A 25,239-nucleotide genomic window follows, 5' to 3' on the forward strand; every position below is an offset into this window, starting at 1 on the left:
CCGCTCTGCTGGCCTTATCTTTAGAGAAGCTGCTGCAGCATCTACTAAATCTCTTCAGTTTTGCTCTTAAGGTTCCTTTGCTCAGGTATATAAGCAAGAATTTCAGCTGTGGTTAGACAGCCCATACATAGGTCATAATCTACCTACTGATCAATGCTGGCTTAATGTCACCTTGCCTCAACTTGCATTTGGGTCAAAAGTATTTCAGGCCACAGAGCATTTTAAGTTGGTAATATGAGATTCAAATGCCTATTCATAATGGACTTCTGGTCCATTACTAAGTTTGTGTGTCTGTTACTACACATGATGTAGCATGTTACCTTTAAATTAATTTCAGGTTTCTTAAGCAACCATAGTAAGCTTTTTCCCATTTGCACCAGCTTCCAGTTCTCCATGTTCTGCTTTACCCTAACAGGCTGAGCGTCATGTCTTTCTACACTAGCCCCATTCTTTAAACCTTTACACGTTTTGCCTTATAATCACATTTCTCTATATAATCTTCAATTTCTTCTGTGGATATGACCTTACTGTATACATTTTACTTGTAATTTCGTACCATTTATCTGTCCATTAAGATGGAAGTTGGAAATTTTACCAAGCCTTCTCAGATGTTAAAATCATTCATGCAAAGTCAAATATGTCTTGGGTAGGAGACAGAAGATAGTTGGATTTCTTGTGACATAAAAGCCCTGATCTTATGATTCATGTCCTGGCAGCCAGGAGAGCCAACCATGTGTCCCGGGGTGCATCAGGCACAGAGCTGTCATCCAGTCAAAGGATGTAATTGTCTGCTCCGCACTGGGGCAGCCTGAACTCATGTTCTGTTAGGTTTAGGTGCCACAATATAAGAAAGACACAAGGCCATCAGAGAGCATCCAAAGGAGGGCCACAAAGGTGGTGGAGAAGGGTGTTGAGGGGAAGTAATATGAAGAGTGGCTGAGGTCACTTGGCTTCTCCAGACTGGAGGAGACAGAGAGGAGACCTCACTGCAGTCCTCTTGAGGGGAAGAGGAGGGGCAGACACTGATCTCTCCTCACTCAAGACCAGTGACAGACCTCAAGGGAATGGCACAAAGCTGCACCAGGGGAGGTTTAGGTTAGGTATAGGAAAAGGTTTTTCACCCAGAGGATGCCTGAGCACTGGAACAGGCTCCTCAGGGAAGTGGTCACAGCACCAAGCCTGACAGAGTTCAAGAAGTGTTTTGGACAATGATCACAGGCATACAGGGTGATTCTTGGAGTTGTCCTGTGCAGGAGTTCAAGAAATTGATCCTGATGAGCCTCTTCTAACTCAGGATACTCTATGATTTGACAATTTACGTTGTGAGTCAACATTCAGTGAAAAACTCCTGGCTATATTTAACACAGTCTTCTCTTAGCTGGAGGAAGTTTCAAAATCATTTTTGAATTGCAAATGCTCTTAAGAAGTGAAGAATCAGCAAAAAAAAAAAAAAGTTCTTTTGACAGTTTCTTTCCTTCTTATATGTCTAGAAATCCACAAAGCTACAAGGGGAAAAAGAATATTTTAGTTCAGCATTCCTTTTAGTGTCTGGGTGGTTCATCAAACCAGTACCATCCTGATGCTTGAGGGCTCCATCTTCACAGTCTATGTCCTTGGTTGACCTCCATACCTCTAGCAGCTTCCATAGACACTCAAAAGTTTAAACTGATGAGAACTAGGACACAGTCAGCACTGTTCAAGCTGAATATAAAGATTGATATCTGTCAGTTTCAAATGTGAGTTAGCACTGAGGGAACCTAGTATGACTACAAGCACTAAGGACAGTGGTGCTGTCTAGTAAAGATCTACAAAAATACCACTTCCATTTGATTAATGATCAGAATGTCATCATCACCAGCAGGTAGAGGATCTGGACTTCTAAAAAGAATAAACTTGTGAAAAAGCATATGCAGATATACATGCTACATGTAGATGATTTTTCAAACCCTACTATCTTCCCTCAAGTATAATTTAAAACAACAATACTTTCAAACAATACCTGACAAATCATTAAGTGCTTTAGTGTGATAGTCAACAAAGTTCCAACTACATGTTGTATCTGGCACACAAGTGAATTAATCTTCTTCAGATCCTCCATAGATATGTATATGAGCTGTAACCACCAGAACACAAGACACCACTCTCCCATGTCCAATACAGAAATCATGATTCTGTGGCACATAACTTCAAAGTACCACCACTCATAATAGGCAAGACTTTACTGGTGTGGATATATGTCTGAAACACAGCTGCAATCTCAAACCTGGTTTCCTCAAGGACTGCATTATGAACAGCTTTCAAATATAACTGATTTTGGGCTCAGCAGTCAGCTTTCATTCGACAGTTTCTTTCTTATATGCTTAGAAATCTTCAAAGCTACAAGAGGAAAAAGAATACTTCAGTTCAATACTCAGTACTTTCTGAAAGATGCAAAAATGCAGAAGAGCAAAGAAGAATACATACTGCCTGTTTTAGAGACAAGGTTGCCTATTGTCCCATAAAGACATAAGTATTAATTTAAATTCTTCACAAGATCTTTCAGGTGGAAAATGAATTTAAAATTGAAGTAACAAAAAGCAGAATCAAAACCAGCAGTTTCTAAGAAATGGTTTTAGGTGGTTTAAGTGATGTGGCTACTGAAACGGAAGTTTTGCTGAGTATCTCCATTCTTCACTTCTACAATTCATTAATAACTGTTAAGCTTCTGAAACAGAACTAAACTACCTGCATAGGCACGAGTTTAGAATTAACACTTTCTACAAGAAAGGTCACCTGAAATACAGACAACACACACTCATATCAAGTTTAAAAAGCTGCATGCCATCAGACATCTTTGATCTCTTGTATCATTAACTACAAACATTGATATTACATTATGGAGACCTTCCAAACCCTCCCCATTTGGCTTACCAGCCCCATTTAGGATGAACCCATCCTATGCATAATTCCAAGCACACACCTACAAAAACACACTCATTAAGACTGTATGCAAGCAAACATAATATAGCACTGCTTAAGTCCTTGCAAAAAGAACACATTCAAGACAAGCACAGAACCAAAAACTCTTGGGAAAAACAAGTGGGCCTCACTGCAAATGTCTCCAGAATTCAGGTTTATAGGGAGCTGAGCTTAATTTGCTGCATCCTCTCTGCAATTCAATAAGGGTTTATTAGTTCACAGCAAGAGGAATCCTGCTACAAATTTTGGGATGAAGGACAAAGTTTTTAAATTACTCTGAAAATCTCCAGCCCATGAGAGCAATTATCAATTTATGAACCATGAACTATCAATCTTATGAAGGGATTCCTATCTACTCCTTGCAGGGGGTATTTAAAAGCCATAATCAGAAAGTACACTGAACTCAAGAGGCATTTCTTGATAAAATCAAACAAAGAAAAGCCTGCACCTAGCAAAAAAGATTGGCAAGTTCCTGCATTTAAGATATCTTTAGTAATAAAATCTTCCAGATAACCAAGAGAAATTTGCAGAAGAAATCATTATTCACCCTTTCAAGGGAGGATTAAACTGCATTTTGAGAACAGGAATCTTAATTTTACTCCCTAGTACTACTTTAAAATGTAAGAAGCATCACGTATTTAGAATTCCTAGACTACTTCCAGATTCACACTACTGAGAGAAAGCAATGGCAGAGCACAAGTGAAAGTGGCAGAGAGGAAACCACACTGAGTATTCCTTAACTGGCGCCTTAAAAAAATTACACAACACAAAAGCATGCAACCAAAACCAACAGGTTCCTTAGATACACAGAACAACTGAGGGCTTCAAAAGAAACAAATATTTAAGAAGTAACTCATAGGGTGCAACTTCACGTGACATAGGCACGGCAGTTACAGACAGGGTTTAGTGGTGGTCTTGGCAGTGCTGAGTTAAGAGGTGGACTTCATGCTTATGCATGTGAGGAATGCAGAACTGGACCCTGCTTGTCACCTGCAATACTGCGTTAGTTCTACACAACAGTATTTTGTGTAACACAGCAGTATATACTAGAGACAAAAATGACACGTTTAACATTAACCTGTTGCAGGTACACAATAAAGTGTTATTACGTTGTTGTTATTAAGCAGAATGTTCTTAACATGTCTCAATCCCTGCACTCCACTTCCAACTATCCTTTCTGTAAACAAGATTTAAATACATAAGTACATCAAGCACTATGAAGTTCTATTTTAAGTCAACCAAAGTCTTTTTTAATCATACAGACAACAGCACGATAGTGCATATTAATTATTTAAAACGTATGCGCAATTACAGCAGCTCAAGCTCGAGTGGAAGACATTAGTCCTAAGAAAAGAAGCAAGGACAGGTAGGGGCAACCTTTACTTCAAGCCTGACTTACACAGCTGCACTAATGCCGCTCCTACCAGATGCCTACTTAACGCAGAAACCTAGACATGATGTATGTGGGGATTATGAACATAATCTTACAGCCCAAAGATAATCACAGCAGCACTCAGAGACCTTTTGTTGCCATCTATTTTGTGCGCTGAAGACCGCGTCAGACCACACACGAGCACCAGAGCGAAAACCCCCCAGGACACATCTCCAGCCACACGTGTGTGTTTACACATACACGACAGCCAAATGCAGACAGCGCTACCGAGGGACCCCTGCTCGGCCCTTCTCCACCCCCCCCACCACAGCACACATCACCTCCGAGCCCTTATGGCCAAGAATCCTGGGATGCATTAGGGAGAGCAGTGCCAGACGCTGAGGGATGTGATCCGACCCCTCAACTCAGCCCTGGTGAACTCAGGGCACATCTGAAGTGCCCTGTTCTAGCTCCCTGAGTACAAAGGAGCTATGGAGCTCCTAAAGCAGGTCCAGCAGAGGGCAACAAGGATGACTGGGGGACTGGAACACCTCCCTTACAACGAAAGGCTGAGGGAATTGTGCCTGTTCAGCCTTGAGAAGAGATGACTGAGAAAGGACCTCGTCAATGTGTATAAATATCCAAAGGGAGGGCGTCAAGAGGATGGAACCAAGCTCTCCTCGGGGGTTCTAAGCAGCAGGACATGAGGCAATGGGCAGAAACTGGTGCACAAGAAGTTCCACCTGAACACGAAGAGGAGCTTCTTTACTGTGCGGGTGGGTGACCCTGCATGGGAACAGACTGCTCAGAGAGCTTGTCGAGTCTCCCTCATTGGAGACATTCAACAACGATGTGGGGACAATCTTGTGCCATGTGCTCTAGGATGATCCTGCTTGAGCTGGGTGGTTGGACCAGATGACCCACTGCGGCCCCTTCCAAACTGATCCATTCTGTGATTCTGTGAAACACGCGGGTGCCTTCCCCATGAGAGCGCTGACCGAGGCAGTGACCAGCAGCACCGATCCTTCCCGCTCTGAGGGGCCGGGCAGGGCGAGGCTGCCTGCGCCAGGGCCCCCTGCGCGCCCACGGCCCCGCCGCCCGCTCACCGCCCGCCCGCGGGGGCGGAGGGGGCCGCGCCGCGGGAAGGGGCCCGGCGAGCGGGCGGCGGAGGGGCGGCAGGGACTGACCTGTATTTCTTGAAGAGCTGGTCGGACTCGCGGAAGCCGTTGTTCAGCAGCATGTTGATGCCGGCCAGCGCCAGCTCCGAATCCTCGATGGGCAACGGCGCTTCCCCGTCCTCCCGCTGCTCCGAGCCGGCCATGACGATGAGGAGGCAGCGGGACCAGCCGACTCTTCCCTACCTTACTACCTACGTACCTACTACCTACGTACCCAAGTGCCTACCCGCCCACCCCTTCCCGGGCAGCCCGGTGCCGCCTCGGCGTGCCTGCGGGACGAGCCCGGAGCTCCCGGTGCTCGCGGAGGCGCGAACTCGGCAGTGCCGCAGCCGCTCCGCACCCGCGAACGCGCCGAAAGCGGCGGCGCCTGCCCCGCGCCCCAGCGCGCAGGCGCCGCCACGAGGCCGCGCAGGCGCGGGACCGGCGCCGGGTGAGGGGCTGGGGGCGCCGCGGCTGCCGGGCGGCTCCTCCTGTGGCCGGGCTACGCTGACGGCCGTGCCCGCAGAGCCTTCAGCCGCATTTCGCGGAATCATGGACTGTCTTGGTTTGGAAGATATCCACGGGGGTCTTCGAGTTCAACTCCGTCCTTGTCCTTGCAAGGACACCCCAGAAATCTCGCTATGCGCTTGAGGGGATTGACCAAAGGCTTCTTGAACTCTGGCAGCCTTGGTGCTGTGACCGCTTCCCTGGAGAGCCTGGTCCAATACTCAAACACCCTCTGGGTGAAGAACCTTTTCACAAAATCACAGAGTGAACTAGATTGGAAAAGACCTTTGAGATCATCAAGTCCAACCTATGACCCAACACCTCCTTGTCAACTGTGCTATAGCACTGTGTCCAGTCTTTTGTCAAACAAATCCAAGGACGGTGGTGACTCCACCACCTCCCTGGGCAGCGGATTCCAGTGCCCAATTACTCTTTCAGTGAAGAATTTTTTATTATAATATCCAACCTAAACCGCCCCTGACACAGGTTCATTCCCTCGAGTCCTGTCACTGGTCACCACAGAGAAGAGATCTTTATCTGCCCCTCTGCTTCTGTTCACAATCATGATGAAGACTGCAATGAGGCCACCCCTCAGTCTCCTCCAGGCTGAACAAGCAAAGCGACTTCAGCTGCTCCTCATATGGCTTCTCCTTCAGACCCTTCGCCATCTTCGTTGCCCTCCTTCCAACACTCTCTAATAGCTTAATGTCTTCCTTACATTGTGGCACCCAAAACTGCCCCCAGCACTCGAGGTGAGGCTGCCCCAGTGCAGAGCAGAGCAGGACAATCCCCTCCCTTGCCTGGCTGGCAATGCTGTGCCCGATGCCCCCAGGACACGGCTGGCCCTCCTGGCTGCCAGGGCACTGCTGATTCTGCCTGCAGCTGCTGTACCCCCAGCTCTGGGGACGGCAGAGTGAGCACCAGCAGGAGAGAGCACGCACTGATGCCTGGCTTAGGGGTGTCCATGTGGGGAGCTGCCCCTGACTCCATGTGCCGCCCTTCCCTCCCCATCCTCACACCTCACCTTGCTTTGCTGTCAGGCACCACACAGGCAAAGGTGGCTGCCACCCATCCTCCTTCCCTCCATAATCCTGTGGCTTCTTGCAAAATCCACTGTGGTTTTTAATGGATGGGTTGTAGCAACTGGGGCTGCAGCCAGCCCTAGAGTGTGAAGAAGAGAAGTCCAAAGTCCTTCTCTGACAGATAATGCAGCTTTCCATTTCCAGATAATTGATTTTTCTTTTTTTTTTTTTTATTAGTGGTTTTATTCAGTGACTGCAGTCACTAGAACAGAGAGTAAAAATTGCTCTTTCATACAATGGTGACTTTGTGACCTCCCCAGTTCAAGTCTGGGAAACAAGTGTTTCTAGGAATTTACTCCCTGTCTTGACACATATCTTCATGATTAGCAATGTGAACTTACCTGTCATGCTGACAGTAAAAATCAGTATTTGCAAGTTGGGTCCAGATACAAGCTAGTCTGGCAGGCACTTCCAAGCACAGGATGGGTGAGAAAGTACACTTGTGTAAATGTATCCATTCCAACCCAAAATGGCCAAGTACCTGGACACTGAAAATACACCCACATTGTTTTCATCCTTCTTTGCAAGAGGCTTTCTTTGCTGTGCTTAAATTTAGGTGCATAGAAGGCTAATACCAACAGCCTGGTCTTGCTTCCTGATGGCTAGAAGAGTGCCACAGCTGCGCTTAAGAATTTAGGACTCAGACTTCCCCCACCTCCCCTTGGTAGCATACAAAAGAATGGGACCAAACACTACTTTTAGCAACCCCTTTTCCCTGTCAAGCAAAACGTCTGTCTTCCTGTGAATCAAATTGTCATATTTCCATACTTGCCTTGTGAGAATTGCTACCACCCCCTCGGGAAATACGTTGTACCAATAACTTCTTGAAATAACAGTTCTTGGAAGGTGTGGATTGCCTAATGCCAGGAGGCTTCTGCAATCTGTCAGGTGTGAATAGAAGCCTTTGGCTGATTGCCAGCCCCTCTGTTACTGAGCAGGGCTGGACACTTAGGGGGCGTTTAAAGAGGACACATGCTCAGTTACAATGCACATCTCCAAAACAGCATGATCTACACAGCCTAGAAATCCTAAAGGGCTTCTAGAAAGTAAGCACAACATGACTAGGGAACGGCATGTTCTCCAGTGTGTTTGCAGGTTATTTGTGAAATTTGGAGTCCAGAAATGCAAACAGCCTCACTAAAAGGAAACTTCAGTTTGCAGTTGCACCACCCTTATTCCTTATTCTCACAGGTTGCGGTGTTTCAAGACACTGCATTCCAAATGAAAACAATTACTCCTGCAATATCATCTGCCAGGCAGGATTCTGTGGGCAGGGGTTCATGGTGGAGCAGTATATCCTCTCCCTTTATCAGATGTAATCAATCAAGAAGCAATGAATCTTCTTGTGGATTCCCTGAAAACTTGTCATAGGCTAACTCCTACCTCCAAGTATTATTTCTGAGGAGCAGCAAAGAGCCAAGTCCTTTATGCAACATCTACTCCATTTCTCCAATGCTACACTCCTATTTCCTTGCCCCTGTGTTTGAGTAGTAGCATAGCAGGGCTGTGTGCTTCCTGCAGGTTTGGGTCCCATGCACAAGAAGCTAGAATTCTTCTGAGATCTTCTTTCCAGTACCCACTTGCTTCAGACCTTGCTGAGGGCTTGCACTGATAATTTCTCTTCTGTAACCAATGCTTTTATAAGTACCCGGTAGCTAGCTATTCATTTTCAAACTCAAGACGTGAATAGCTGAATCAACTCTACAGAAACACAGTTATAAGTGTACAGGAAAAAAATGTCAGAATGAAACCACCCTTTAGCTGTTCAAGTAGACAAGTAACACGTTGAACACACCTTCCTTAATGAAGGAAGTAGACACATGCAGTTTGACTTCATCAGCTGAGCAGCAGCAGTGTTATAGTGCCCATGTTGTTGTGATCTGCGCTGCAACCTCATTTTCCTGCAGAAGTGAATTGGAAGTCAGCAGAGCTGTAGGTCTCCCTGCCATGTAACAGCAGATGAAGTCTTGTGATGGGTTACAATTAGTTTGATTCACATGGAGGATGTGGTACCGCTGATTCATCCTGCTAAAAATGGCCAAGGGAGCAAGAAAACCACATTGAACAGGACTACGTGGATGATTTGTAGGTGCCAATCAAAGCTTACATTGACTTCGCAGTCTAACAACACTCTAAGCATCTTTCTTGAGGTTTTTTGTGTTTGCTTGTTTTTTTTAATTCCTGGTAGCATGCTATCATCAGCAAAATAGGCAGTCATCAGCCAACAGTTTCAGCAGAGGTGTCAGTCGGTGGCTAGCTTTCCCCTCACCTCACAGCTCCCTGCAGGTCAGTGTTGAATAACCTGTGCTGCTGTGGCCTGTTACCTCTCATGAAAAAAGGTTGAGGCAACTGATTTGTAATTATTCAAGGACAGTAAAACTACTGGTGAGCAAGAATTGTACTTTCAATAAATTAACTAGCCTGAAGTTTCCAAGACCTTTACTCTAGCTTCCCAGAAGCTGTTAGCTAAATGGAAGTGGTTACAATATCCACAACCCATACAGGATACAGAACTGTGGTGGTGTTGTTACAGCCCCTTTGCACAACACTGCTATTGTAGTCCAAGATAGCCTGTACCTTTGAATACTCCACTGCTCTTCCCTTTGACAAGCTTTCCAAATTTCTGCCCTGTCTTTGAGCTTCTGACCAATTCAAAGGAGAAGTCCAGTTAGTCATCACACACTGTCCCTGAGTAAAAAAAAATTGATGTTTTTCCTCCACAGTCTAACTGGAATTTAGCCCTACTCATAAACAACAGAGAATAGCAGAAGTTAAAGTAGCAGGAAAAAAATTATTAGAGAAAAGCATATTGATTTATCTAAAGCACCAGAGAGAAAAGAGTTAAAACCAAGGGCAAGCCTATATTCATATTTTCTTTAATATCATTTTCCTAGTCTGTAATTTAGGTCCCACTTATCTCAGGGCTCTTCTCCACTGTGTCTGGATGCAGCAACCTAACCCCTTGTTTCTGTCTCAGAGTGCCCTAAATCTGATTTTGCTGGGTTTCCCTTTACCTATATTCTTCCAAAACTCTGCCTCTGTCCTGGAATACCTCAATAAGCCTGGTACAATTTGCAGTTTTTAAGATGGCGATGAAATTTCAGCAGTTGAATCAGAATACTTGACAATCAGCATTTAAGTTTGAACCACTGCTCATTTCGGTAGAGAAAAGAAAAATCCTTGAGGATGGAATTAACTTTTTTTCCCAGAAAATGTGACTGTATATGAATGTAACATGCTGGAAATAATTATTAAAATCATAAAGACACCCCCCACACTTTTTGAATCTCAGACATAAACCTGCAGAATCTGCTTCTGTAATTTTGATCTCCTTTTTGAGGATTCGCTATTCTAGTGCAATATCAGATGCAGTCTGTGAAGGGGTGTTGCAATATAGAGTACAGCCATCTTCTCCAAACCATCAGAGGGAGCTTATCTGTGTCAGTGACTGGCAGTAATGACTAATGAATATATAAATGGGGGGGGATCATCCTTTTTTGAATATGTGAAGGAAAAAAAAATTAAGTTGACAAGTACATTTCTAAGGAAATGCACTTTTAAAGTGGCTAAAGTCACTTACTCTTGTGCTTTGTGCCTCACACTGTACCTCTGATCTTGAACAATAAAGATGCCTGTCTATTGTGTCTGGTCACTTAAATATTTATGAGTGGTGAGCTCTGCATCGGTTATCATCATGCATTTTCCATACAGCACAGCAAGTAAGCAATACTACAAAGCCAAGCTAATCTTCAGAGCTGGCTCTTGACAGTTCCCGATTAATATGCATTGTCCTTTTGAGGGCTAAACCCTGCCTGAGGACACACACATGAAACAATTTGCCTGTTCTGTCAATAGATAAGGAACATGCATACATACCCTGAAACAGAACAGGCTCAATGAGTCTCTTCATCCAAAGTACTCCAAGGGTACTGAAAATTAGCCCTTATACCCTTTCTTTTAATTAATAAGAGTTACTGTAATAACAATAAGAATAACCACTATTTCTTTGCAGTGGACCTTACTTCGGAATCAACTACTCTTTCCTCTCACAAGCTTTCTGTTTTCTTTGCCTTTTTTTTTCAGGAAGCCTTTTGTGTATGGTGAGCTATTGGATAGAAGGTGACTGATCTTTTAGTCCTGGTCTCTTGAGCACTGATTTGTGAGTGCTCTCATTTAGTCTGTAACACAGACTGTGCTGCGTCACTTCTGCACAGAGCAATGACAGAGATGGCTGGGTCAGAGCAGGTAAAGTTCTTGGAAGTTCAAAAAGGAGAACGAAAGATGAGACAGAGCAAGTAAGCGTTTTTGTTATAACACAAAGGTCCCATATTGCTCGAGTTGTACTTCCTTGATGTTTCTCATAGGCAGCTCCTCTAAGCACCAGCTCTTCCTTCTTCTCACAGTGACCAACTGTCTCCAGTCTCCCCTCGACCAACCTGTCCACTCTTTTATAACACTTCTCTTCTTATTGGCTACAGCTGCGGCCTGTTAGAGTCAGGCCTGTTCCTAATCTCCAATAATTGGCTAAGCTGCAACTCCTTAGGGGTAAGATTACTTTCTATGCTACATTTAATTTCTTATATTGTATCTCCCTACAAGTAAGGGCAATTTTTTTTTTCATATTTGCTTGTATTGGATAATGTTTATTTTTATCTACACATTGTTGTTCTGGACTCAATGTATAATCAGTCATATGTTGGGATAAACTGATGTTCAGTCACACAGAGTTATTTTTACTGAAGCATATAAAGGTGTATAATTTTTGCTATATAAAGAATGCTAAATAACAGCTTTTTAGTGTTGGGGTTTTTTTTCCCAGAAAGTGCTAATGGCCAAACATATGCACACAGTTACAGAGAAAACAAAGGAATACACAAGTATTAAGTACTAACAGCTGCTCTGTTCAGGCAGCAGACACATGCTGTTCTGTTTTATAAAAATTAATTGGAAAGATTTCCACTCAAAATAATCATGCCACTTGAATTTTTAAGAGCCAGTTCTAAATGCTTTACTTTCAGAGGATTGACTTCCTACAGAGTTCAGATCTACATTTCCTTATAAAAATACCTGCTCTGTATTGCCCCACAGCAAGAAATTCAAAGGCCAAAGGGATCACCAGAAATCCACCAGTTCTAACCTAGTCCTTTCTGGAGAGTCAAAGCAAATTCATCTAAATGGTAAAAGAAAAATCTTTTTCTGAATGTCCTTGAAATACTTTGAGTATGGAGAGCCTGTAGATTATTTCCCTCATGTTCTTTCTCCAGTGTACAAGGAAAACAATTATATGCACTTTTCTTATAGAAGCAGGGGGTTAGTGGCAAATTAAAACAGGTGAGCTTAATGGTTTTGTGTATGGAAGGTGAGGTAGGATGTCTTGTCCAAACTGGAGCATATAAACATCGTTTATCCCTTGTTTCTACAGTATGGGCTCTTGATGTAGGCCCTGTTAGTCTTTCAATTTTTACAACAAGTAGCAGTTTTGGCTTTTCACAAGCAGGTCATACATTTTAAACTTCTAATCATTTTTGCTGATCTAGTTTGGAGGGACCTTCCAGTTTTCCTGCATTGTTCATTTCTGCATGAAGCAACTTTACAGACCAATTAAATTTGTGAAGAATTTTTTTCTATATGTTCCTCTATATACATGCATATGTATCTAACTATATGTGTAGCATTAGTCAGCAAATCATTTACCCAGATAGTGAGGATGTGCCTTTGTACTTTCAAGCTTGTGATGAGAAGCAAGTAATCAGCAAGGCCATAGATAACCTGTGACAAACATATCAGCCTCAATAAACACCCTTTGTGTTAGTGCTCTCCCCAGTCCTTGTCACAGTATCAAAACACCTTGTAAAGCATATTTTGAATTGTTTGGAATATAATAAAGATAATATGTTACTAAGGCTTATTTTTCTTTCACTATTTTAGCAGTAAATATTTTCTCACAGGTGTCAAGCAGCTTGATGCATAATGTGATTTGAAGTGAGACTATTTAAAGAGCACTTGTCAGCACCATTTTGTACTCTTCTACTTCCATTTGGGACTTTTGGCATTATACGCGTTCTATAGGTAGCATTTCAACACTTTTCACTTTCTTCTTTCTGTAGTCCTTTGCTACAGAAATAGAAAGGCCATTCAGCAGAATTGAGCTGCAGAGGCTTTATTTTGGCTGTTAGGCATCATGTTTGTGTTTCAGTTTTGAAATCTACATTTCTTGCCCCTCTTTTTGTTCCTCGACTTACAGTGGGTAATCTCTTGTTTAAAATTCTAGTGACAAAAATGTCACCAGACCCCGCTGGTGACAGGTTTTTTTCCTGACATGAAACACAAGTTTATGTAGCCAGACTGTCTGGGTAATCATTTACAGGAGACTAAGATCTAGCTTTACACTCCTTGCTTTGAAAGATCATTGCAACTGCAATGCCCAGTAGTGGAGGTAAACAGAAAGGAAAGCATGAGGAAAAAAAGGCCTGGTGGGCTGATGGTTGGGTACAACCCATGAAGGCAGACGAGAACTCAGCGGGAGGTTATGAAGCAGCCACAGCAGAGTTGTGAATCTCCCACTCTGGCATTAGGAAAAACTGCAAACAATGAATTCTTGTGCAGATGTCCCTTTTGGCCTGTTTTCGCATTTTCTGTACATTTTCCGATGGGAGTACTACTTCATGGTCTAAGAAACCACTGTCTCCTGACACTCATATGTCAGTCACATATGAAGGGATTTGCTCCACCAGTGCCTTTCAGCAAGTTGCTTAAATTGTCCATGCATTGGTTCTCATATCTGTAGATGGGCTTGTAATGCCCAATAATTTTGTGCATTAGGTGACCTACAACTTCCTCACACTAACGCATTTTGACTTTCTGACACTGAAATAGACCAAGCAGGACACGTTCATTGGAGCAACTCTGTCAGCAGTGTACATACAAACCATACCTACAAAGATGGTGAGCTCCTTCCCTTTTTACACCTACTTAGCTACTGATGCCTTTGTCCCAAATTATTGCACTTCCTTATGTTTTGGGAGTTTAATCATGTCTTCTGGAGCACAGTGCTCTGTTCTTTACAAAACTCTTCTCTGAGGCTTGCACACATAGAGGTGGCAATTGGCTTTTAAAAGAAACACTATGATCTGCAGCATGTATCAAAAGTCGGAAAAAAACCTAGAAACCATATTGAGAGACAGATGCTACCTCAGATATCAAAGTTTTTATTTCTGGATACTAGCTTTTCATCTGTGAAATGTGTTTTGGTCTGACAACTTTTGCTGCTCACTCAAGAAAATAACTAGCTGTACCATTTAATTTAGAGAATTTAATTTGCAAGAAAAGCCATTGTGTCTATTTGTATAAACTTGAAGTGAAGGGTTCATCCTTTAAGGGTGTACTCAGGCAGTATGTTTATTAAGATACACTGAGGTTGCAGCATTATCTGGAGACAACAGCTAAATAAAGCCACATGCTTTAATAATCTTCATTCTAGTCTTTGTCTTAATTTTGGGTTGTTCTATATTCATGAACATTAACTTAAGTGAACAGGATGCCAGTTGATATGAATGGAAGATTCTTCACATTTTGATGTGTAAAACTGTAAAGCAGACATAAAAAGTATACTCTTATCATTTGATGAGATTATTTTCTGCAGCCAACATTTAAAGAGAATTTAAGAGACTGGGAGCTTGACCAACTAGACTTTGTGCTGACAGTTCTGTAATGAAATCAGCAACCCAGGAATGTATGTATTACCTCCTGGAACTTAATGAAATAAGCAACATGCAGTTGAGTTCCTATTCGCTACTATAAGAAGTGATTTCTCTTTTTGCTTACCATTAGGTTTTCCATTCTTCCACTTACTTCTGGAAATTCGGGCCATTTATTTGGTATACATATTCTTTACAAATTAATTTATAATATGTTCCTATTTGGGCACTTGTTAATCAAGGTATGTGAGAAAACACTCTTGCCAATTACAGATTCCTCAAAGTAGTGACAACCAGAATCAGTTCCCACTACAGGAAGTGGCAGCTCTGCAAGCAAAACACTGCATTGCAGATCAAGGGAGACATCAAAGTCAAGATTCTGAGTGTGTGTAATGGTAACCACAGGAGTAACTTACAAATCTTAACTTGCAACAAGATTTTTATTAAAGTAACAACTTAATATCAAATTTAATAACCCTTCTCTTTTTAAAAGTGTATTTGGATTCTGAAAGCACTCCTGCCTTTCTGAAAGCACAGTGCCTTTTAAAACCATACATTGGGTGACTTATCCCATACTGACTCACAGTTAATTGCTCTACCAACACGTTTTGGGAGGCTGAGAGCTATGTACAAGGCAAGTACCTTAAACTGAGTTGCATAATTTTAGCCATTATGAGTTATGCATGGCAATAACCAGGATAATACAGTGTGAAAAGCCGTGCTTTTACTGCAGGCCATTTCTTCAGAGCTCATTTACCAGGCACAGCACAAGGAGAAACAATCTTCTGTTTTTTCAGTACACTTGCCCATTTTTCAGTTCATTAGCATTTTTTCTCAAATGCTATTTTCTACTGCAATTCATCCAGCAAGCATTCCTCTGTTTTCCTTTCCATTCCTTTCATTTTGATAACTCTTGCACTTGCCTATTTTTAGAGGGGTTGTACGTATACAAGCACACAGAAATACGCCTTCTATCTCACATCTCTTTACTTTATGTGCCTTTCATTTGGGTTCAACCTACGTTTTCTTAGATTCTCAAGCTTCAAATCATACAAAGCACAGAAAAAAGTAGTTCGTCATATGGAGATGCCAGAAGCTAACCATGCTATGTCTGGGTGACTCAGTATTGAAAAGGATGAGTGACAAAAGCATTTATAATGTCAAATTTTCCCTGTAATTGGAAGCGGGAGATAATTTCCTGTGGCTTGTTCTTTTCTTCTCTGTGGCCTGCTGACAATACCACACAATGATATTTTTATAGTTGGGTCATAAGGTGGGCTGAGTATTCCTGAGGACTAAAGTATATGCTGTGGGTCTTACTCAAGTCAAGTGGGTGCTACCAGTGCTACTGGCTGATTTTGTGTGCACCCAAGTCTGTCTAGCCATTCCATTTGCTTAAAATCAAATAGCTCCACGTATTTTGTAACTTTTTGTGAGTTGCCAAATTAAAAATAATGAGTTCACCTATTCTTATTGTAAAAGCCTTAACATTTTTGTCTGGATTCAGTGGTGGAATGTGCTCCTGTGTAAGCACAGCTATGCATGAAATGCAGATGCATGTGACAGTGTTATAGTGCTTGTTGGTGCCAACCAGGGCTGTTTTGTTCATTCTGTTACAGGGCATTCACAAAAAACCTCATTGGTGTTTGCCCACTGAAACACAGGAGATTCATGTTCTCCATATAGAAGCAAAATTTTGTTTTCCAACAGATCTGTACACCTTAATAAGTTTCTGAAACTGCAGTTTTGTTTTCAAATTACTACTTGATGCAAACACTTTCTGCGATTTGTGTGAATTTGTTATAGCTGGGAATGCCAACATTTTATTTACAACAAAGTAAATCCAATTGAAACATCGCACATTATACCCAAGAATTCAAACATGCACAGGAATTCCCCAGCAGAGAGAATGACATAGATTCTTACCTCAACAAAAGCCTTGATCAGGCAGCTGGGTCATACAATGAGCAAATGCAAAGAGCCACATGGAATAATCACTGTTGTCCAGATTGTGAAGCCATTCCATTGAATCTAATCCCTGCTTGAGGCACAGGGGTCTCTTTGATCACACTCCAGCCCTTTCTTCTCCAACTTGAGCCTGCCCCAGCTGAAGCTCACCCTATTACTACACTCCATTTAGCATACAGATAAATGAAAAGATATAATGCAAGAGCCTGAAATTTAGGAATTTGCAATGCAGTATTTGGTTTTCAAAAAACAGGAAAATTCCTCTGCTTTGTAAATTACTCTAAACTGTGTCTCGTAGTTGCAGCGCTGAGCAGCTTCTATTGTACCTGTCTAGAAAATTTGACTCTATCACAGGAGAAATGAGGACACCTGTTCTAGGCAACAAAATGCTGTCTATGGTTTCATTGCCAGGGGACTCTATAACTGAAAAGACAAGCATAGGATAAATGTATTTACTTGGTAGGGTAAGATGTTATAAAATGGCCTTCATGGCCCTGGGGTGGAGGCTATAGGGCAAATGTAAACTTCTTCCTAGCTGCAGGAAGCAGGGAAGGCAGGGTTTGCCCTGGGCAACTGCAGAGAGGCAAGAGTCAGCCACACAAAACATCAGCAGTCAGAAGTGACTCTCTAGAGCTCAGTTTCCTCAGATCTAAGAGGAGAAATTAGGAATGAAATCTGCTTATAGTCTCAGCAATGCTGGGATGGAAGCACGGATGTTTTGATTTGGGTCACCGCATCGTGTCTTATGCAGAAAGCCGTTTCTACTGAAAATTGATAGATCAGAGGAAGTTCATCCTATTCAAAGTTACACTGAAGGGTTTAAGCTCAGCTGCACGACTGTCTTCACAAATAAAAAGGAGGCCAGCACTCAGTGCCTCTCAGAGATGCGCACGTGAGAGGGCCCTCTGAGGGGAACAGAAGAATAGGCAGGAAGGGGTGTGCAACGCTATCTTAAGACTAATTGCTGTTTGCAGCTGCAGATAGACACGTGCTTAATTATCTGCTATATGCATGCAAATTTGGTTGCTGTCACTAGCGTCCAGATGTTCCCTTCCATTATACTGAGTACAACAAACAAAAGAAAAAGGGTCAGAGAGCAAAAGAAAAAGGTCCAGGAGCGACAGCTTCGTGATGTTTTCCTTCCTGGCATATACTCGGTCTGGCTGACCATTTTTCTGAACTCCCCATTCCCGACAGAGATTTGTAAGCTCACAGACTTACATCTGGTCAGGAAAGAGAGGAAGCCAGAGAAAAGCCTTTCCCCTCAGCACTGGGGAAGGGGTGCAGGCAGCCACTCAGCCCTCCCCTCGGCTGAGAAGAGGTTGGGACACCCTGAATGCCCAGGAGGCTGGGACACGCAGGAGCAGCCCAGGAGGGCAGTACTGAGTCTGGGGTTCAAGGGGTCAGGGCCTGTGTTCCTTGTTGTAACCACATAAATTGTCCACACTAAACCACAATAAAATTGTCCAGTCAAATTAACAACAGTTTCTAACAGCTTCTCTGCTGTAGACACTTCCCTTGGCAGGGGTTAGTACTCTCTGAACAATACCAAGGCTTGCTTTACTTTTCTTCTTCAACTATAAGATCTTTCTATCCATCCTCTAGGCTTGTATCTCGTTTTTAAGCATTTTTGTTGCACTGTTAAAAAAAAAAACTCTTATATTTTTTCACAGAAAGTGATCTGTAACATTCCTAGTTTTAACTCTTTGCAGCAAAGTCCTTTTTATAAGGTCTCTGAGTTGTGTCCCCAACATTTAAAACACACAAAGCTACACAAACACAACTAGATTGTCTTCTCCTATCTGCCCAAATCCAGGAACAACAGAGTAATGTCAATTTATCCTGATCAGGCACCTGGCCTTTATTCTGTTTGATGGCATGCAGTGTCTCTTAGAAAGATTTAACCTTTTCATTCCATTTTAATTAAATAACAGTAATGACCAGTAGTGGTTTTGTGGTATCTGTTTCGAATTAAATTTGTGCTGAGCATACATGTCATGTTGATTCCTTTAATCTTTTATGATAAATGCAATATACATAGATTCAGGGATCAAATGTCCTCTTATGTGGCTCTGCTTTGGGAACAGTACCTTCCTTTACCATGCCAATATCAAGTTACAAGAATCTGACTAAATACAACAATCAGTCCAAAATTTAGTACTACCCTTCTGCATGCAGGAATAATGAAATTGCTGGAAGAGTTGTCTTTCCTTTTGGCCTGGTAAAGGTATAGTGTGATGACTGCAGTTACTTTTGATTTTGAGCAGCATAGGAAACAGCTGAGCCACAGTGGGGTCTTTGGCATCCAGGTTGAATGGCTCACAGCAGCATTCTGAGACCTCCCAGCACTGCCTTCACCACTGACACTCCTCAGGAAGCACAGTTTATCTGCCTGGTGTCCTTGCTTCCACTCTTCTTGCTGATGAAAATACCCTTTGTGTTTGTGTAAAGTTCCATTTATGTATATTTGCATTATATGGATTATCTTAGGTTTTATGGAGATTGTGTCCTGCCCTTTATTACATAATAAACAGATTTAATCTGCAGTAACAATTCTTTATAAACCTTGGCAATATTTTAGAATACTTTTTTTTTTTATAACCAGTAGGTAAGATTTACTGCATGTTTTAATAAGGTCTATGAACCAAAGTCCTGTGAACTGGTTCAATCTTTCCACTAAGCCCCTGAACTTTGGATTATGCCCATGTGTTTCCCCGGAGAATTGCTCAGAGTGTTTTTAGCTTCTTTACTGCTTAGGTAAATGGCCCTGGGGACATGTCATTACTTTTGATTTAAATGAGTGCAGGAAAGGGAAAGTTAGACCTTTATTACTGATCTGACACCTTGTTCTCAGGTAAATTTTATTAGCTGAAGCCCTTGACCTCACCGCAGGAGTCATGCCTGGGCATATCACTGGTTCTCTAGGTTTGTACTATTAGGACAGTAATTCTGATCAGAAAGTAATCAGGATCTAGAATTAAGATTTATGGTAGGTGCTGTTACCTGTCTATACAACTCCTCTATTAAGTAACATCTCATGCTGATAGATTTTGGCTCATCATACTAATAATTAACCTTGTTAATTAAAACAGTGTCAGCAAGAGCTGGCTGGATACAAAATCATTTATTTCTCTATCCTTTAAAATGTTTTTCTTTGTTATGTCTTCAGGCATCAAAAAACAATCTTAACAATTCTTTCTCCATTGAAATTCTAATAGTTCTTTTCCAAATTGCCTTAGTTCCGGCCAGGACAGAGTTAAGTTTTTGCAGTAGCTGAGAGAGCATGGGTCAAGGGGCATGGCAGGAAGTTATTCCATACCACTTCAGGTCATTGCCAGGAGCAGGGGTAAGGGACTCTGGCTTCTGTGGGAGAGGACAGGGCTTCTGGTTAAAAAAAACCATGGCAGCATTGTCTGCCATGGTTCATTGTCTTAGGGGTCCCTGGTGAGCATCTTTGCTCATGAATCACCCTCTCTTTATATTATTTGAATAATACTGCCATTATTCATATTGTTGCTATTAGTGCTCATTTTCTTATCTCATTGCTGTTTCCAGTAAATTGTTCTTTTCTCAACCTGTGATCTTCACCTTTTGTGTCCTAATTCTCAATTTCCTCTGCCGGACCAGGAAGGGACAGGGGAAAGGAGGAGTGGGCAAGTGTCAGTGTGGTTTGGGAGAGCCTCAGTGGCTGCACTGAACTGTGAATCACCATTCCTAAGCCATGATACATATTATTTTATAAATTACTGACACAACTATAAATGTAATTATTCACTCTTACCAGTGCATAGTCCTTCTGTGACAGAAATCTTAGACACAGGCTCCCACACAATAAACTGTGGTTGCTCTCAATTTAAATATAACTGAACAGAGACAAAAGGCCATGATGCCAACTACCTTTCTTTTTATTGTGTGTGACAATGCAGCAGTGTTCCATCCTTCTCAACGAGTGAGTGCTACCTTAACAAAAAAATTGTTTCTCATGGAAATTTCACATGTGCTTCACATTTAAGAACAACCTGTAGGAAACATAGTGACTGGCTGAGGTGTAAAGTAATGACAGCAGTATGTTTTAAAAAGATCTTATGCTATCAGCTGCAAAGCAGGAGACACAATACAATATGACCAACAGGTCACAGTTTGGTTTTATTGCAACAGAGCATCCCCTAAACTGACAGAAACAGAAAAACTCATTGGTTATTTTGCTTGCAATTCTTTATACTCAGAGGGTGCTTCATTGCAGCTCAGGCAATGACCAGCCTCTTGCAATTTTAAGATGTCTGGGCCAGCTGCACAAAGGATGTTTATGTTTCTGCCTTGCAGCCTTAATGTCTCCAGTGAAGCTATAATACTGTATTATAGCACCATCTCCTTTAACATATCCCTTTTACCAGGGATGTCCATTTAATGTATTTTTAGAAAATGCAGACATTTACAGAAGGTTGTGTCCTAAATTTCCTTACATCATTAGAGAAAGATGCAGGAGGTTTTTGGTTTTTTTAAATGAGAAAACCACAAAGAGAGTGGTAATAGGCAAAAAGCATGGGAAGAGTCCATTACAAAACCGTAACACATTTATAGTGTTTTCACTGACTGCATTTTCAAGGCTATTTTATGAAGGGCAGAAAGGAAGGAGAACGGAGAAAATACCCCAAATAATAATTAAAAAAAAAAAAACCTTATATGAAAAATACCCATGGAGGACTTATGAAGAGGCAAAGAGGATGGAAAGCTAAAATGAATTGGCTCACAGGTGACTCAAAGAAGTGGTTACAAAACCACAGAAAGTTAGCTTGCACAATTCATGTTGCTGGTGACAGTGTGAAAGGTCAATGGCTCTGTTTTAAATGAAAGCTCCACAGAAACAAAAGCACAAAACCTCAGCTCAGGTACAGAAAGAATGCTAAAAGTTTTAGTTGGAAGCTTTTGTTATTAGAAGCTTAAATTACAGTCATTTATAAGCAGTGAAAAGGCAGTATGTTTTAGTTTTTTATACATATACCCGCTTTTTTTCCTACAATGACTGTATTTCCTTCTACAGTGCCCTGTGATCTATTTAATTTTATTTGCTCTCAGTTCTCAGTGTTAGGCTTTCTGTCTTTCAGCTGCCAATAATCTAGCTTGGTTTGTAGTTATTACAAATGGAAACTCACAGACCTTGGTGTCATCCACCTCAGATAACAAGATCCTATTAAATTTAATCCAAATTAACTGGATGAGAACCCTTTGCCCTTGATACTTATATGGACAAGAGAGGGATTTGATGCTAACAATACCAATGTGGTTTAGTGTAGAGTGGAAATCTGCTCTCCTTCTGTAATTGATTTGGGATTCAGAAGAACTCTAACACGCTGTTAAAGAGTGTGTGTTTTTTAGCCATGTGCTCTCAGTGTACTGAACATTGTATTTGATTAGTAAAATAACTACAGAATAAAATGTTATAGGGAAAGCCTCTCCTGTGTGACTATTTTATTCTAACATGGGAATTGCTAGTTTTGGGGGCACACCTGAAATGCTACAGCCAAAAGAGGCAAATAATTCATGCAAGTTATTGTCAAATGGCAACACTGATGATGAAAGTCTTGGAACTACTACTTCTAACAATTAAAAAACCCCATAACACACTGTCCACATGGATTTCTTCAATTATAAAAATTCTTCATTGATTGAAATAGAACAACTTCTTTCCTTATGTTAAGATCATCCACTGGACTTGATGATCCTTGATGGTTCCTTCCAACTCAAAATATTCTGTGAAAAAGGTTTTTATTAAGTGTTCCTCAGCCTGATGTAGATTTACCTATGTGAAAGCACAGAACCTGAAACTCTAGTTGGCTTTTTTTCATTGTCCCAACAATGATTGAGTGTCTGACTCTGTGGAAGCAACACAACTGAAAAAATTGTGGGGAAAAAAACCCCCAAACAACCACAAAGAACCTTAAAAACCAAGGAGACTTTTCTATTTTTTTGTTGTGCAAAAGTAGTATTGTATTGGAATTAATACTTACTGATCGATATATCTTATATTTACTCAAGTCTTTATACATTTTTCATTTCTTTTTGTCAGCATTAAAACTACTTCTGAGAAAATCAAATCAAATGGAGGGGAATTGAAATCCAGGACTAGTTCCAGGTTGTGATGCAAAAATCTTTACCATGGCTTTTGACTTTGTTTCACTGAGGGTGGTAAGAGAAGAATGAAAAGGCTTTTTTTGTGGTTTGGGAAAATCTGCCTCACAGAGCTGTCTGATGAGCATGAGATAGGGAAGGTTATTAGAGAATTGCATGATAAAATTTAATTGTTCCTCCTTTCTCCTTCTGGAAACTTTTAGTGTTAATTAAGCCAGTAAATGAATTGAGTATTTTCACAGTTTTGGTCAACTGAGTATTTGAGCAGTATTTGAGCTTTTATAAATAGAAAGAATTCAGTTGTTGCTATCACAAGAGATTATTTCTCAACCCATCACCTCCAGCCTGATGGGTTGGCATCAGAGATTGGGAATTAAAAAAACCATTTCCTTCTGAACAGACTGATTTTGAATGACAGTGGAAAAAGAAGCCATGTCAAGTCTATACAGTCCACCCCTCTTCTCAGAAGAGTAGAGCAAAGTGGGTTCCCTGCCCTCCGCTGTGGGTCACAATCAGGTACAAAAGAAAGATTTGAATGTTGAAGAAAACATTTTTTCTGGGTTAGTCCTGTAATTTGTGCTACAAATGCAGCTGCTATTCTCGATAAAACTTTTCTTCATTTCATTAAGCAAAAAATTGCCTCCAGAAGAGACTGTCTGTCTCTGAAGATTGCAAAAAAATGACCCTCTTTTTGAGATTTTTAGATAATCAAATTGTGATGAACAGAGATGGAGAGATGATGGATACCTGCTTATTCAGGCAAATCAGCATCTTAAACCTACAGAAATATTTGCACAAAGCAAGCAGGATTTAGCAGCTTCAAAAAGTACATTAAAAACCCACCAGGTTAAAACAACCAAACAAGAAAATGAAAGGTTTTAGGAACATACTGCATTTATTTGGTCCCAAAATTCCTAACTTTGTAACAAACCCCCAGAGTTTCACTCCTTAAAGTGCTTCAAACTCCATTTATATTATTATTATTATTATTACTTTGAACATCAATGTACATTTCTGTATAAGCAACAATCCAAAGAGATTTATATTTTTATAAAATTCTTTATATTAATGGATCAAATTTGCTCTCAAGATGGCCAACATTAAGGAGAATTAAGACACTGGAGTTGCTCAAGTCTCTGCTGTGGTGGATGAGAGCATAATTTGACCCAGTAGGATATATGCAATTACATTTTCTGCATATATCTCCAAAGGCACAATGGATTACCTCAGAAATCAATGACATTTAAAAGGGAGTTTGTCAAAGCAAATACTTTTCGTTTGCTTTGGCACAGTCCACATCCAGAGGATGCATTTGCTCACCGGCTGTTTGGAAGAAGCAGCCTGATGCTGGTCAGCAAAGGGGAATCCACGCAGCCCGGTGTGTGCACGACAACTGTAACAACAGAGTTACTTCTCTGGGCACCCTTGCAAATTCACTGCACCATGAACCTCTGAAATCCTCCTGGTGGAGACGTGTTTGTCATTGATGGTAATATTTCGAAGACAGCCAAAAAATGGGTCTTCAGCTGGAAGCCATGGGGTGTCCAAATTTGCTACAAAGCCAAGGTGGAAAGACCAAGTTAATAAGAATTATTTTAAAGAACATTAATTACGGCAGGGCTTTCAAAAGAGGGGAAATGATAAAGGAGAACATGAATGGATGGGACCTATGTTTTGGAAAGGAAAAAACATGAAAAAAATAAGAAGCAATAATATTACCTGGAATTTTGCCAAAGTAGAGTGGCTGATACACACGTCTAGGACGAGAGGGTTGAAGTACAGTGGTATAGTTACTCTGTGTGCCCACCTCTAGCTGCACTGTGTTCTCTTTCTGAGAGACTGCAAAGAAGCAGGTAAATAAGAACTCTTTCACAACCCTATTAAAGAATCAGTCAGATATGGCACTCTTTTTAAATAGATCTTTCTTGAAATTTAAGGCACAGAAAAAACCAGATTTTATTTTAATTCAGAGTCAGACTGAGAAACCTAGATCATCTGAGGCTTAACAGAGCCTACCAAAAAAATCTTACATAAAGCCTTGAATTAACACAAGACACATTGTTCTAAAGAGTATTCTCAGACTAAACAAGTGAAATGATTAATAAAAATTTGGAGCTGCAGTGCTCTGTGCCCACCGTCCCTTCAAAGCTTCAGAAGAAATGGTATGTACAATGTACCTGCAATGGTATGCCACTGTCCGTCAGACAGAGGTTTCTTAGGTGTGACTGACGCCTGGAATTCTCCAGCATCACTATTTCCAGCAGCAATCACCTGTAGAGAAGTTACTTGTTAAGCTACTGTGACAAAGAACAGGAGCAACAGGGGAAGGTCAGAATTCCCCCTGCTGAATGAGGGCAATACAGCTGGAA

At 41.5% G+C, this 25,239-nt stretch overlaps 2 protein-coding genes across 3 annotated transcripts in view; both read right to left on the bottom strand.

The window, feature by feature from the left end:
• Nucleotides 1-5,651, bottom strand: part of TTC39C (tetratricopeptide repeat domain 39C) — a gene marked incomplete at its 5' end in the record, with an annotated part of 33,943 nt that extends 28,292 nt beyond the window's left edge. Inside the window, one exon of one of the 2 annotated variants that reach the window (XM_084220488.1) lies at nt 5,518-5,651. In XM_084220488.1, coding sequence (XP_084076614.1) covers nt 5,518-5,651 — 134 coding nt within the window. The remainder of the gene's footprint in view (nt 1-5,517) is intronic. The other variant, XM_084220489.1, reaches the window with a different exon arrangement.
• An 18,418-nt stretch (nt 5,652-24,069) lies between these two features.
• LAMA3 (laminin subunit alpha 3) overlaps nt 24,070-25,239 on the bottom strand; it is a 105,792-nt gene continuing 104,622 nt past the window's right edge. The window contains exons 75-77 of the mRNA XM_084204351.1: nt 25,048-25,141; nt 24,590-24,709; nt 24,070-24,423 (exon numbers count right to left, since the gene is read on the bottom strand). Coding sequence (XP_084060477.1) covers nt 24,278-24,423; nt 24,590-24,709; nt 25,048-25,141 — 360 coding nt within the window. The 3' untranslated portion in view covers nt 24,070-24,277. The remainder of the gene's footprint in view (nt 24,424-24,589; nt 24,710-25,047; nt 25,142-25,239) is intronic.

This window comes from Fringilla coelebs, assembly GCF_963513975.1.
Source record: "Fringilla coelebs genome assembly, chromosome: 1".
In the NCBI taxonomy this organism is placed as follows: Eukaryota; Metazoa; Chordata; class Aves; order Passeriformes; family Fringillidae; genus Fringilla; species Fringilla coelebs.